At 33.3% G+C, this 15,640-nt stretch overlaps 1 protein-coding gene across 1 annotated transcript in view; it reads right to left on the reverse strand.

The window, feature by feature from the left end:
• Positions 1-478: 478 nt before the first annotated feature.
• Positions 479-15,640, reverse strand: part of LOC145681564 (uncharacterized) — a 136,605-nt gene continuing 121,443 nt past the window's right edge. Inside the window, exon 6 of the mRNA XM_081753202.1 lies at positions 479-1,242. Within this exon, the coding sequence (XP_081609328.1) occupies positions 1,159-1,242 (84 nt within the window). The 3' untranslated portion in view covers positions 479-1,158. The remainder of the gene's footprint in view (positions 1,243-15,640) is intronic.

The following is a 15,640-nucleotide window of genomic DNA, read 5'->3' on the forward strand; positions in this document are numbered from 1 at the left end:
CCATTATAACGTCATATAGTAGAAGGTGTATCATAAAACATTACCTATATGAGAGAAAGATATGTGTGTTGAGAGCTTCCCCCCATGCACCTAAATTGCAGTGTTAATATATTAGCTCTTAAAAACATCACATAATGACCCACTATGCATTTTACAATAGTGAATAATAACCATATTTGCACGCGTAGTATTCTATTAACATCATATTACTACCTCCACGTAACACAAACTAACTTTTCTGATAAGGAATATAATAAAAGTGATACGGAACATACTTTTCCCTACTATTTGTACTATCACAGACCAAAAATAACTAAACTTTTGTAGAGTCGAATGTACTGCTACTAAATTTTGGGAGATGTTCAAGATGGACCAATCTAGATGTAAATAAATAACCACAATTTAAATCTACTAACAATAAAAAGAAACAATTTTAGAGGAAGCTTTTATTCATCATTGGACCAAGCATATACCGATAACAATACTTAAGGAGGTGTCAAACATTATCCTTCTTGATCAGAGGGGTAAAGTGTTGGCCAAACGGTGCACATCGTGTACTCTTCTCAAATAGTTTTTTTTCTGACATCAGCACGTTATAAGACTTAATTATAAGTTTGAACTTTGTAGACTTTAAAGAGAATACCTCATATATTTAAAGAAATATCTTTAACAATTAAACTGGGTTCTACTCACAATATCCATAAAGATCCTAAAACCATGAACCGGAAAATGTTATATTGCATTTACGTTTTTCCTTCCCCTTACTGTTGTTTAATTAAGATATTACGTCATGCGAATAAGGGATGTGCGGATTTCAAGCGCAAAACTAGCAACATTAATCGTATGTTAAAATCTTTTTTTTTTTTTTTTTCAAGGAGCTTGAACAGTTCAGGGTTGTGTTTATAACCTAGAAATATGTTAGAATACAGTATTTTGTACCATTGTGATAAGTCATAAAGAGGTTATTTACTTACTGTTTGTACCCTATTAACTATTTAATTCGTAAGCCGTTTATAGAAGAAATCTTTGATTAAACTGTAAAAACAGTTTCTTTATATTGTCATAACAGTAGAGCTTTTAAAAACTAAATATTTATCCACTCTATAAGCGATTTTTATTGAAAAAATGTTCAAGAACACGAGTTACAAATTGCTTCAATCATTTTACAATAGGTAAAATATATGTTGGGTCCACAGTGTAATAAAATCCACCAAAATAAGAAGAAAGTGTACCTCGAACAATCTGCAAAGAGAATAATATTGGTGAGAAATCTTTAAATTACAAGTCAATGTCATCATAAATAATACTGAAAACATTAATAAATTGTCATAACCATTAATCTTTAATTGTTAGTCTAACCTTAGAAACAGAGATAATTAGCTGAAATGATAGTCAAATTGCCTCAAAATGGAATTAATTCATTTAAAGCAAGTTTAAAATTAATATTTAAGTATCAAATTAATATAAGTTGAATAATAAATATAAGTTCCAATATATTTTTAAATACTATCCAGTAGGTTCCTGTACAAAGTAACTTTATAGCAATTCAGCATTTGTCGTTAATTGACGTTATTTATCATAAATGTCATCTATTTTTGTGTATGCAGTAGAGTTGTAACATTAAACATACAGAAACATTGAATATGTTATTCACAACTAAAGCATTTTTCAAACAAAAATTTCGTAAGCGCCCATACAAAATATTGTCAACATATAACAACGACGACATTAAGAAGACAATATATTTTCTTTCTTGTAATTTTGCTGGCATTTAAGAGAAAATTCAGGTTTGTTTTTTTCTCTTTTCATAATTCACCTATTACTAACAAAATTTTTCACAATTTAAATTTATTGTCATTAGGTATTTCATGATACCAAGAAAATCCTCCAGTAAGGGGTAAAATATTAAGAAGAAATACGAGAAAGCAAACAATAAGATCAGATTACGGAAATGGAAAATAATTGAGAATTAAATGCATAACTTCTGGAATAAAGAAAAGAAGTTCAAATATTTGTTGTTTCTTGTTTATCATTCCTTTTCAACATGAAGGCTATATGAGAAATGGACTTTCAACTTAAGACGGAGACTAAACTAAAGCGTTCAATGTTCTCCCTCGGAGAATCGAATCTTGGACTATATGCACCAAAGAAGCTCGCGCCATCCACTAGATCAGCCGGGAGAAGTAGATAAGTTCAAAATTATAGTTAATTAAGTATACATCAGAGGAAATTATACTCTTATACATGGTCCAATATCAAGAATGGAAAAAAATCATAATGTTTTTTCAATCTTTTAGTCTTTTTTCGTTTCCTCACATAATAGTGTTTTCATGCAGATGCACTTTGATGCAGCTCGATCTATTTCCTTGTACCTTTCCTAGTGGCTATATGCTAGATCTTTCTCCTCCTTTTATTTATATCCATCCCTTTCTTACTAAGCAGTGGTTTGATCTCAGTTGCTCTTCCTCATCTTTCAGAGTCGAGTCATTTCTTCTTTCTACCTACCTTCTCTATCTTGTTTCTTTTAATTTCTAACTTAAATTTATCTTCGTCATTAGGTCTATTTTCCTGGAGACACTATTAAGCACTCATAATGAAAGGAATAAATTACTTTCATTCATGTATGTATGTGATAGCTTGGCATAGGAAAAGACAAGAAGAGTCAAACATAAAACACTATAAATGTGTTAGAGCAGTGGTCGGAAATTCTTATTTTTTATGTTTGGGCGGCCGCCAGTTGCATTTGCACAAACCGGGCAGGAAGCACAGAAAAGAACTCTAGCATAATCTGTAAGTGCAATTCACTATTTCCAATTACAGTACAATAGTGCTACTCCCTAGTATTCTATCAATGAAAACATTAGAGTTGCGTTAAAGTAACTCATTTCTGCTGCTCAATCTAAAAGAATGCAAGTACTTATTAGCATTCTCTATCGATAAAAACAATTTAACGAATTGTATATATTATACATTTAAGAAGGTATAAAATTCATGCAGATGCTTACTATATAAGCATATGCTACTATCTCACCGCCCATTTTTCTTCCACATTTATATTTTATTGTAGTTTTTATTGAAATGTGATATTGTAAACTTGAAAGTGCACGTGCACACCTCTGTTTTTAAGAAGAGTAATGTAAAAATTAAAAAATACAGATAATTGTTAAGTTTCTAATCTAATCTAGTTTTTCCTGTTCTTCATGCATGAATCAACGAAGAATATAATGAAAAAAATATCTACACTTAATTTCCGTTCACAAATCTTCAGTGAAATTAAAATATGCAGAGAACGAAAAAACATTGTCCTACTACAATAGCCAATATGCGTTATAAGAGAATTTTCAGGCAAAACCCTTTAATGTAGGAATTTCAACTAAGCTGCAATTTTTCGATTCACGAATCATACACTCAACTAAATGTACTTTATGAAAACGAGGAGCAACTTATGTTTTCAAAAATGTTACTTCGTACTAAAACGCAAACATTAAAATTAAGAAACTTAAACACGTACCATAAGATTACAAAGAACCAAATTAAAATAATAATTATCTACTTCAAATGGAAGAAACAAACTATCTTGTAGACGACCTGAATCTATACATACTTGATTCAATAAAAAGGTAATTGAGAGAAAAGTCTGTCAATGAATTTATCTCGTCCAAACATCCAATCAAAAAGCTTTACAATTAATTTCCCCTTTAATTCGTCTCAATCTATCTCACCTTCTTTCGATCTACAAAAAGGTATTTTCCTCATTCTAAAAAGCAATTCCAGAAAGAAACTTCACGTTACTTCCTTGCTCCACTTTAAAGTTTTGTTTTATTTTAAAAACCATACCTATTGTATGCCATAGGCGATGGCCGGTCATCACACCCAAAATCATAATCATCCTCAACGTAGCTTGAGTCTAGGACACTCATTTCCAACTGAAGAGTTGTCGATGGTCACTCGTGGGTTCATGGTTGCACCTTCACAGAAAATACTTACTCTCCTACATCAACCCTACTCTTCTTCCCTCATTCTACGTATTTATTTCTGCTTTTCTGACATTGTATTTATATGTGGCTGTTTAATCTTCTTTTTTTCTGTACGGTAATTTTCGTAAAGCGAAAAAGGATATATATTTCCTTATCCTTAACACAAGTATTACCTTCTTTCAACAGAATTTAACAAGCTTCAAAATTACAGTTACAAAATTATAACCCTACATAATTCAAGTCTATTGAATGATAATGTAATTGTTCAAACTTGACAACTTGAAGTATTAGTCTATTAGTGTAAATTAACGTTTGTTTCCAACACCTACATGAGGCAGAGCTACTGTTTTAGGCAGAACAGAACCATTACTCGTATTCATAAGAGGCAAGCCTCTTTATCTGTGACGAAACAGGGACCTAGTGCGTTAGTCACTTAGGAATAAAAACCTCTGGGATCTAGCGCGAGAGGATAATAATAACATAGTGAAAATACTTAATATCCTATTTACGACTATGGCATTTTGCACTTACATTTCTTAAAATATTGTTTCCTAATCGAATTTGAAATGCAAAGGAGTTAATAAAGAGCATTCAAATAAATGCTCTCTCTCTGTGTGTGTGTGTGTGTGTGTGTGTGTGTGTGTGTGTGAGTGTGTGTGTGTGTGTGTGTGTGTCTGGTTCAAGTTATGAGCAGGCAATAAAAAGAACTTCACCTACTTCAGGATTTGAACATATGAAAATATGACTAATAAACTGTTCAGACAAACCGTTAAAATTTTCTAACGTTACTTGATTCTGTATTATGTAAAGTGGTTTTCTATTCCACAGTACGATTTGTTTATAGTCATATACGATTGAGTTTGGGTCTGATAATTGGAATAGTTATAATATGTAAAGTATAGATGCATTTCTTTCATAGGACACATTTTCTTTTACGTAACTCCAGTAAAACAGATTTAATCTACGAAAAGAAATGGTTTGAAATGATCGTTATAACAACTACATAAATAATAAAATACGATGAAAATTAATTAATTAAAGATCGTCTTCTCACATGAACCGCAGTGTCTTGCCTACGTTTACATAAAGGATCTTATCTAACTAGCTAGCAGTTTTTATCCAACTTCAAGGAACTGACTAGTGTAAGTAATTGATTACTGAATTCAATAACCACGAAGAAGATCTGGTTCGAATCCCAGTAGATCCGAATTTTCTATTTCCAGCATGCTTCAATTTCTATTTCAATCTATACTATTGCGATAAGCAAGGTCATCTCCTCTGAAGGAAGAAAATATTTTGAGATGACGAGAAATTTGAGCAGGACCATGAACGGAGACAAACATTTGCAAATTTATTTCCTTCGATTGATCCAGATTTCATATTTCATGTATATTTCAAGCATTCTCTAATTTATGTACAGTGTCTTTTTTCTTTCTTCTCACATGCAATATACAGGGTGCTAATGAATCATAACGACAAACTGTATGATCTGATTACTCATATCAAAATAAGAGAAAAAGTAGATACGGACTTATGGCGAAAAGTCCATACTTTCAGAGCTGGGGCTGCCCAAAATCGCGAAAAACCTCAATTTCGAGAGGCCCTATTTCGAATTCCAGAAACTGTTGATGGCGATCGTTATCAGCGTAAAGAAAGCTACACATACACAATCCAAAATGTATATTTCGTCAATTTTCAATAGGTGTACAGTGGGCCACAGAAATTCTTGATGTACAAAGTCCGTGAGTTAGGCAAACCAACTGACGCCCGCTTCAAGATTAATTACGCCTGGTAGAGTAGCTAGAACAGCAGCATGAAGTTGCCCCACTTGTTAAAAGAACAAATCATAAAGAGTGCTTTTGTGTAGGAGTGAGGAGAAACGCCGGCTGACGAAATGACAAAAGGAAGTCTTTGAATACTTGTACTCAGAGTAAACAGCACAATACCAGAAAAAAATATACGGACACCAGAGGCACCGATGAGAAGAAAACAGTCGGGGAACTTGAATAAACTTATAATTAACTCAAATGAGGAATAATAAACAAGTTAACTTACTTCAAATGACTATACATATATGCGTATAAAATAATATACGGATAGATTATACAGTATATGTAGTAGGTTATTTTTTAATAAACACAAAGCCTTGCAATGAGTTTTGAAACTATTAACAATAGTCCTACCTGCAAGTCAATTAAAATATGGGTCGACCATTCGGGGAAAGAGCCCATCCTCTAATGAAAATTTTGGGGGTGTAAGAGGGCCTGAGCTCCTAGGTTCCGGCGCCACTGATTGATACGTAATATTACTTCGAAAGAGGGACATTCCATGTCAAATCACCAAGTCATAAGACTTGACAATCTCAGATTTTTGTAAAAACTGGTGCACAGGTTTATTAAAATGGGAGATGAAAAAATCCCAAATATTACCTCTCTCCTCCTAAAAGTGTCCCCATACAAGGTGTTCAAATATGTCAAAAAAGGGCATTTTTCAGTCACAGTGATTATTAAAAACTGTCATAAAATTGTTAGTATGAGAACTAGAGACATGAAACAAACACAATTGGAAAGCTTAAAGACTCCTATATAAGTTGTACTATATTGAAGAAACATGTAAAATAAAAAATAACAGTTCAAAAACTCAAATTCAAATTTTAATTTTGAATTCCGCACTGAAATGTCCCTCCAAATTTGTTCAAAGTTGTCCAGATTGTAGAGTCATATGTGTACTAAAAGATCACAAAGTTTCGTTTTGGGTACTCAATGGAATCCGATTTAAAAATCAACAAAAACCAAACATTGCACAATATTGACCTTGTGAATATCTGGGTTCAGATCGATAAACACTTGCCTGTAGCTATTAATCTGCAGCATCAAAGCAATTTATGTTCAATTTCATTTGTTTCTTGATGTGTTTATTTGAATTTACACAATTATCCACCTTTCGAGTTATTTAGGGAGGTATTACGTTTCCGGACAGTATTCAATACAGGTCATAATTCTTGTTAGTCAGTATGGATGTTTCTAAATTTATATTGGCTACATTGATACAAGTTATTTTCATTCCTTTGTTTCAGGATTGCTGTCACAGACACGTGGAAGTGTATAATTGAAATAGGAAAAATAGTTTATTGACTAATCGTTTGTGCTGATAGTGTGTGAAGTTTTTGTGAACAGTGTCACTGTGTTGCATAGCACATTTGATACAAATATTGTGAAAAGGAGGGAAATATATCCCTCCATTTCATAATAAGTTCTGTAACAGCAATCCTGAAACAAAGGAATGAAAATAGCTTGTATCAATGTAGCCAATATAAATTTAGAAACATTCATACTTACTAACAAGAATAATGACCTATATTGAGTACTATTCGGAAACGTAATGATAATTCCCCAAATAAATTGAAAGCTGAATAATTGTGTAAATTCAAATTAATACATCAAGAAAAAAATGAAATTGAATATAAATTTCTTTGATGCAGCAGGCAAATAGCTACAGGCAAGTGCTTATCAATCTGAACCCAGATATTCACATGGTCAATATCGTGCAATGTTTGGTTTTGTTGAACTTCGAATCTGACTCCATTGAATGCCCAAAATGAAACTTTGTAATGTTTTAGCACACATGTGACTCTACAATCTGGATCACTTTGAACAAATTTGCAGGGACATTTCTATACGAAATTCAAAATTCAAATTTTAATTTTAATTTTTGAAGTGTTATTTTTTATTTTACAGGACGTTTAGTATAGTATAACTTGTACATCAGTTTTTAAGGTTTCCAATGTTGTTTGTTTGATGTCTCTAGTGCACATATTAACCATTTTATGACAATTTTATTAATCACTGTGACTGAAAAAATGCCCTTTTTGGACATTTTTGAACACCCTGTATGGGGACACTTTCAGAAGGAGAGACCTAATATTTGGGAATTTTTCGTCTCCCACTGTAATAAAGCTGTGCACCAATTTTTACAAAAATCTGAGATGGTCAGGTCAGATTTTGTCAATTCATTGGATAATTTCACATGGAATGTCCTAAGAAGAACTTGCCCGATTTCGTAATTCGTTAAATGACTTTTAAAACTACTAAATATTGGTAAGCAGTAATTTATTTATAAATATTAAAAATGCAAAATTCGATAACACTCAAACGAGTTGGAGAACCTATCCGTACTAAACGTATTTCCCCTTAGGTTGAAAATATAACTGAAGATTCTTGATTTGAATAATATTTGAGAAAATTTACACATTGAGACACAAGGAGAAAAGAGGAGAATATAGTGTCAATAAACAACAATTTAAAAATGCACAAAATTAACGATTAATATTAAATATAGAACCATTAACAGAATTAACTCTGTAACCTGTTTTCTCCATTCATTTTTCTTCCTTTATTTTCAGATTACATCATCACTGAATTTCTACACTGGAGTAGTGTTGTAAATCGAAAAAAAACGTTCGTTTTTTTCAGAAATGTACGTTTTTTAGAAAAAAACATTGCCTCTCGTTTTTTTCTAAATTTTGTTTTTTTTTTCAAATAGTCATTTCTAATGCATCTTACGTCTATTTAAGTATTAAATATTTTTATGTAGGTATAATCACCGTAAAATGCAACATAAATTAAACGCTAGATACTGATACGCTACAAATATTTTACAATTTACATGAATACCATACCTATTAATAATTCGGGTTTCAGCAGTTTTCATCAATATCAACTAAGAAATAAAAGTAGAAATGAAATTTTGTTTCTTCGTGAAAGCAGGCCTTTAATAAGTACGAAAATAATGTCACGAACAGTATAAAATTCATATAACTTGTCTAAAGATAAAAACTAATACAAATTTGTCTAATAGTATTTTTCTAAATGTCATATATAAATAATTTGTCGACTAGATACATATGATACGCAGAGCCGGCTCTACCATATATGCAACACGTGCATTTGCGTAGAGTGACAAGTTTGGATGGTCCGGTAAAATCTGTCATAAGTATATTATTTAAATTAAATATTTCTTGTTGGAAACAGACTTTATGATGATGGTAGTTATATTTACTAAGCTGACCTTCTATTTGAATACTACATTCATAAATTATGTTTAGGATGCATTAGTTTAAGGCCACATGGACAATGCTAAAGCAAATAGTCGAATAAATCCGAGCACAAATTGCTTGATTGTTGCCAAATGCAAGAATTCAATTCTCGAATAGTAGTGAATATCTGTTCCATTTAGTAAGTTATCACAGTTTTGATACGACAACTAGTCTTGTTTTTGTCAGAAACAAGTTCCTTATCATTGAAGATAGAAACAAGTTTTTTTTTTAAAATGTTAACAGATATAGAAGAGAAATCAAGAAATAAAGATAAAAGAACTAGTTGCACTGGAATTGCAAACTGATACATTGAGATAGAAGCTCGATAGTGAATTCTATAAAAAGGATTACCATCTATCCTCTGCAGGTGTGTTTGCTTTACGTTTCACTAACATAATAAATTAATATTTAAAAAAATACACACACACACAACGGGATTGCATTTTTAGTAAGTATTTAACCCTTATCCGGGCAACCGGGGCCTCCCAGGCCCAGTAGCTTCACTTTTCTAAAATTTCTCAATAACCGTACATATTTCGAAGACATAAAATACTGAATTCTTCTATCTTTCGTCGAAGTTAAATCATGAACATATCGAGTTGGTAAAGCTTTTTTTTTTTAATTTCAAAATCTTTTCCTGACGTAACCGGGCAACCGGGGCCTAGGAGGCCCCGTATAACTTTAGTGAAATTCCTGTCAAATATTAGATCAAATTGTCACATAATTATATATTGAACACGCGACTATTGTAACCTTTAGTCGGAACAGTATGCGGCAACAGACATTGAATTTTGAGTGTTCTGCAGTTAAAATATATACTGGGCCTGACAGGCCCCGGTTGCCCGTTTACGTTACAAAAATGTCTGGACCGGATTTGCTATTCTGCTTGGTCGGCTTACAAAACCATGACACGAAGTTTCGCTACTTGACAAAAATATATACCGGTACATTCTTGTGTTGTTTAATATAAATTTGATAATTATATTTGAGTATAATTAAAACTTTTTAAAAAAACTCATTTTAAATATAAAGGCAATAGCAACACTCTTTAGAAAACAAGATATTTCATCAGACGGACAAATCATTGTAAACAACTTCTGGTGAAAGGGAAAGTGTTCTGCCACAATCATATAAAAGGACTCACTTTTAACAACAAGTTATGATTTGGAAGATTTGAAGATTCGAGTTGATTAGACTACCAAGGTTCTTACGAAGTCTTTCAAGAATGGCAGCACACTCTCCTGGCCAGTAAGTTGTCCTTTCTCTCCTAACTGCTTATTTGTTATGATGACATTTGCTATGCCAGATTGTTGGTAGGTCTTCCAACAACAGGCTTCACTTATACTACTGAGCATTCAGATTTATAATTTGTGTAATTATCATGATTGAATAGTACATTTGCTTTGAGAATGCAAATCTCAAGTTGGCTCCCATTTGTTAATGTGTTTGTGTAAAAGATATCTGCTAATGCTAAAGGCACACACACACACACACACACATATATATATATATATATATATATATATATATATATATATATATATAATTAAGTAGTCTCTATAATTGTGCCTATAATAGCGAAAAGGCAGAGTGTGACTTTGTATATTATCTGTCTAATAAATCTGTTAACAGATCCCAACCATTTCATTTAATATAATAATTATATAAGAAAACAATAATATTTTTTTAAGAGACAAAACATTCTAGACTAGTCTGAACAGTAAGTGACAATAGGCATTGATTTTGTGTATTCTGCACTTAAAATATATACTGGGCCTCACAGGCCGCGCTTGCCTGTTTACGTTACAAAAATGTCTTGCCCGGATAAGTTAAGCCTTTCTGAGTGCAACTGCACTTACCCTCACCTTTGTTGTTCATGCTGGAGTAGCATACTTAAAATCATGACTTTTAAGATTTGTTCTTTCTGGAGAAAGGGGGAGGCGGCAAATTATGTCATTGCATGGGGCGACAAATTGACTAGGACTGGCCCTGATGATATGTATATAAAAGACACGAATATAGGATGACTCAAATTGAAGTAATGCAGGATGTTTCAAAATTAATATTAGGGTTTTGAAACTTTGTAGTATCTATTACAATTAACTTACAATTATAAATATTATATCAAATGAAAGAGCAACTCAAACAATTTTGTACGCACGCATGTACATGCATTGTTTCTTCTGTCTGCCGTTAGAAACAGCAAGCAGCAAAGATGTAAACTGGAGAGCAGAAAGTTTTCTGTGTTTTAATAAAGACTGAATCTGTACAGTGCAACGGTCTGTGTGAGGAATATTAAGGGGACGCTTGCAACTACGTCCTTATCGCTTGCAGTTACTACAGGTCTAAAGCCTACAGACTACGGTTTACATGCCAATTTCGCAAGTGAAATATTGCTGCATAACAATGAAGATTTTCTGGATCGTGTCGTCTTCAGTGGTAAATCAACATTTCACCTAAGAGTTAATGTGAACACTCATAATGTTTGTATCTGGCCGTCAGCAAATCCTCAGGAGATGGTACACTTGAAACGAGACTCTCCTAAATTGAATGTGTTTTGTGCCATATGGCGGAAAGTTTATGGGCCTTTCTCGCCTATCGACTAGATGTGTGCCGTGTGACGAATGAATCTCACATTGAACACTTATAGCAAAGACTGTTTGAGGTGCTCTTTTACTTGATGCATTGCTTATAATTGTACGTAAAATGTAATAAGTACTACGAAGACTTAAAACCCTAAAATTCATTTAGAAACACCCTGCATTTCTCACCAACAGTGTTGGAACTAAGATGTAAAAAGGAGAAAATTTTCCTTATAAAGTTATTGTTTACAACTACGATAGTATTATTAGTCGAGACTATAACTACAACAACAACACGAGTTAGTAGTAAAACAAAATGTAATCAAATGTATACTCAGTGGCCCAGGTGGCCAAAGTGGCACACACGGGTGTGCCATTTGTTTAATCCACTCCTGCGTGGACACTAATTAAGAGATCGGGATATTATTCTTGCAAAATATGGTTGGACTATAGTTTATTATATTATTTTTTTCTTCTGGTATCGAATTTCCTTCTCAAATTTCACCCCAGTCAAAAATGCGAGAATTTTCTGATTACGAATTTCCTTTACTACTTTTTTCCCTGTAGCTTCCTTCCTTGTAGAAAGATCTCCTTGAGACTTGCCAAATTGATACCTCGGATGGATACCTACCTGATGACATCAATTGGACGGGCCTGCGCGCAGTGTTGCCAACTAGGGAAATTAAAATTTTCCTAAATTTGGGCAAAAATTAGAAATTTTTATTTATAAATCCGTACCTATACGTCCGAGTGCAAGTCAACTTACGCCAATCGAACATTTGTCCTTACTTAAGAAACGCAAGTTCAGATCGTTACAATGGGATAAGTAGGGAACGCACGAAGAATTCATATTTAGGTTCTAACCCTTGATTTTTCTAGTTTTTCCCTACTTTTCTGTTTACCGTAATATATTTTTGGTAATTACAAGTTTTCTTCCTTAAATATCGTCATAACACTTGTAGAATATATTAGTGGTGTACCAATGTTTAATTTAAGGTAGTTTACGTCTGTCTGGTAGCAGTATTACCAGATACAGAAAATTTTAATTCCAGATTTTAGGGGAAAATTTTAGAAAAAATATCTGTTTTGTCTCTATTATTTCCCTCTTGTTGGCTATATCGGACCAAACGTACCAGTATCTGGAAGTCTCGTCTTTGCTCTACACAACGCACTATAGAAAGTTTCAATAGGATAATTAGGGGAAGTACAGTTGAGGTTTACAGTAGGCCTTGTTCTCTAATTGGGAAGATAACTGTGATTTTTTTAAAGGTAGAATGAGATATTTTTTATTGACATGCTTACTTTATTAGATATCGTCATACTACTTGTAGGATATATTAGAGGGATACCAAATCTTATTTTAAGATAGTTTGTGTGTGTCTGATAACAGTGTTGCCAGATACAAAAAATTTTAATTCCAGATTTTAGGGGCAAATTTTAGAAAAAAATCCCTTTTTTATTTCTATTATTTCCTTCTTGTTGGCTACATTCGAACAAACGTAGCAGTGTCTAGGAGCCTCATTCTTAGCCTAAGCAGCGCACCATGAAAAGTTTCACTAGAATAATTAGGGAAAGTACAGTTGAGGTTTATAATAAACCATGTTCTGTAAGTGGTAAGAAAATGGTGAATTTCTGAGGTAGAATGAGATTTTTTTTAAATTTCATGCTTACTTTGTTATATATCGCCATGATACTTGTAGGATATATTCTTGGAGTACAAATGTTTATTTTTAGATAGTTTTCGTCTGTCTGATGGCAGTGTTTCCAGCCAAAACAATTAATTCCCGCTTTTAGGTGAAAAATTCGGGAAAAATCCCTTTTCTCCTCTAATATTACCCTCTTACTGGCTACATTGAAACAAACGTACCACTACCTGAAAGCTTCCTCTTTGCCCTACAGAACGCATCATAAAAAGTTTCAATAGGATAATTAGAGAAGTTGTAGCCCCGGCATATTTGATTTTTGCTTGTGAGTCGTAAAAAGTGTCAAAATTTCATGTGTATGACAGAATTTTTTCTTTCTCTCTTTGGATGGAAGCAAGCGACTACAGGATTTCACTGTACTTTGTCAACACACCAAAGATTCTTTTAGGTGATTTGAACCCATATAGCAGGAGTGGTACTAGATACAAAAAAAAATTGAAATTCGGTTAGGGATTTTTTTGTAAATTTTCACCCCTACATTTCCCTCAATAATTTCCCACCCATTGGCAACACTGCAATGCAACTTACACCAAAAAATAATCACATCTATTTTCTAAAAAAACAAGGCCTTAACCATATCAATCGAATGAATGGTTTTTGGGCAATAAGTCACTAACTGGAAATGTAGGAAAACGTCAAAAATGACCTGGGGCCGAAAGGAATAATCACAATTTTGCTAGTATATAGGTACAAACAAACAAAAGATTTGTAAGTTACGAGGGCTTCGACTCAAGTTCTGTTGATTATTTCAATAATCTGCAACGTAAATCAATAAACAATAGTTGCCAGAAAAAAAACAGACATTTGAAAAAAAACATGAAAAAGAACGATGTTTTTTATTGAAAAAAACTTCACATAAAAAAACCGTTTTTTTACAACACTACACTTGAGAATATCTTCGTTTAGCAGCATCCAACTGGAGCTCAGGCTTGTAAATGAAACATTTTAAGAAGTTGTAAATGGCGAGGGGGAGACTCGAACTCTTATCACCAATTTAGAAACTCACAATGTTAACCACTTTTTTAAAATACATTTATTGAACTGAAATAATTAGTGCATTGTAAACACTGATGTTACATTGCATCAGACCAGTATACTATGAAAGCTTACAAGATCGCTTTAAGGAAATTAGCAAACATAGATGTTGCATGCAAATTCATTACAGGAAATGTCTGATGAGCATATTTTAAGTACAAGTAATATTCCTTCACTGTACACTTCGGCGTACAGGACATAGTATAATAGAGAGTATGCCCGATAAGCCAATTAACGGCATTGAGTTTTGTATTGGGATATCACACATAGTCCGGAAAGACAAGTATACGACGGTCAAAATAGTTAGCTGATTTACTACAGATCACTGCAAGTAATCCACATAAAGAGGTCCATATGCGAGTCGTATCAGTGCACTCAGACAACACGATGCAAACGAGTATCCAATCAACAGCAGTGCACATAACTAAAAGATTCATAACGACGAATAGCATGAAGTCGTTCATTGGTAGGGTGTAAGTCATGAATAAAGCACAACCAAACACTACGAATGTCCGAAGATAAAATTTGGTTGTGAACGTTTCGCCAGATCGCATTCCAGTCTTACATGGGAAACTTATTACAAGTTCGAGGTACAGAAGGACACATAACACTGTTGATTAAACCGACATACAACATTTTAGTGGACATGGTGGAAGCCTCGGGTAACGGTGGGACATATGCCCATACGGAAATGAGTTCCCGCACATATGCAGGACAATGAGGAAAAAGTGAATGTATGGCGGATTATCTTCAGTTAATGAAACAGTCCAGGACGATATCCATTTTGATTTTTTGTCTCACAGTAGTAACTTGTAATCCGCTTGTAAAATATGAGCAATAGGTAACATTTCGTGGGAGTCGAAAATAGAATCCACTCCACAAAAACCAGCCTATGAGAGAGTCAATCTTCCTCGCATAACACTCAGGCAGAGGACAGATCTGAGCTGCATACCACCTTTAGAAAGAATGTAAATATTAACAAAACAGGTGCGTTAGATCAAATTCAAGCTCCGACATTTATTGTCTGCACTAAGTAGGCGAAAGGTCTGAAGAATAGAGTCCCAAATTATATCTGTCAGCACGTCAGTTCGAACTGTAAAGATAATACCAAGTATTTGGACCACCATTTATCAGATAATGGTGGTCAATAGAAAAGGGGGACTGGACCATCGAAGCATAACATAACAATAACATCAATTTATTCCCATTGAGATTTTCACCACTCACCTGCACGAAAGTCTGTAGACA

The sequence above is a fragment of the Thermobia domestica genome, chromosome 3, assembly GCF_964235325.1.
Source record: "Thermobia domestica chromosome 3, izTheDome1.hap1.1, whole genome shotgun sequence".
Taxonomy (NCBI): domain Eukaryota; kingdom Metazoa; phylum Arthropoda; class Insecta; order Zygentoma; family Lepismatidae; genus Thermobia; species Thermobia domestica.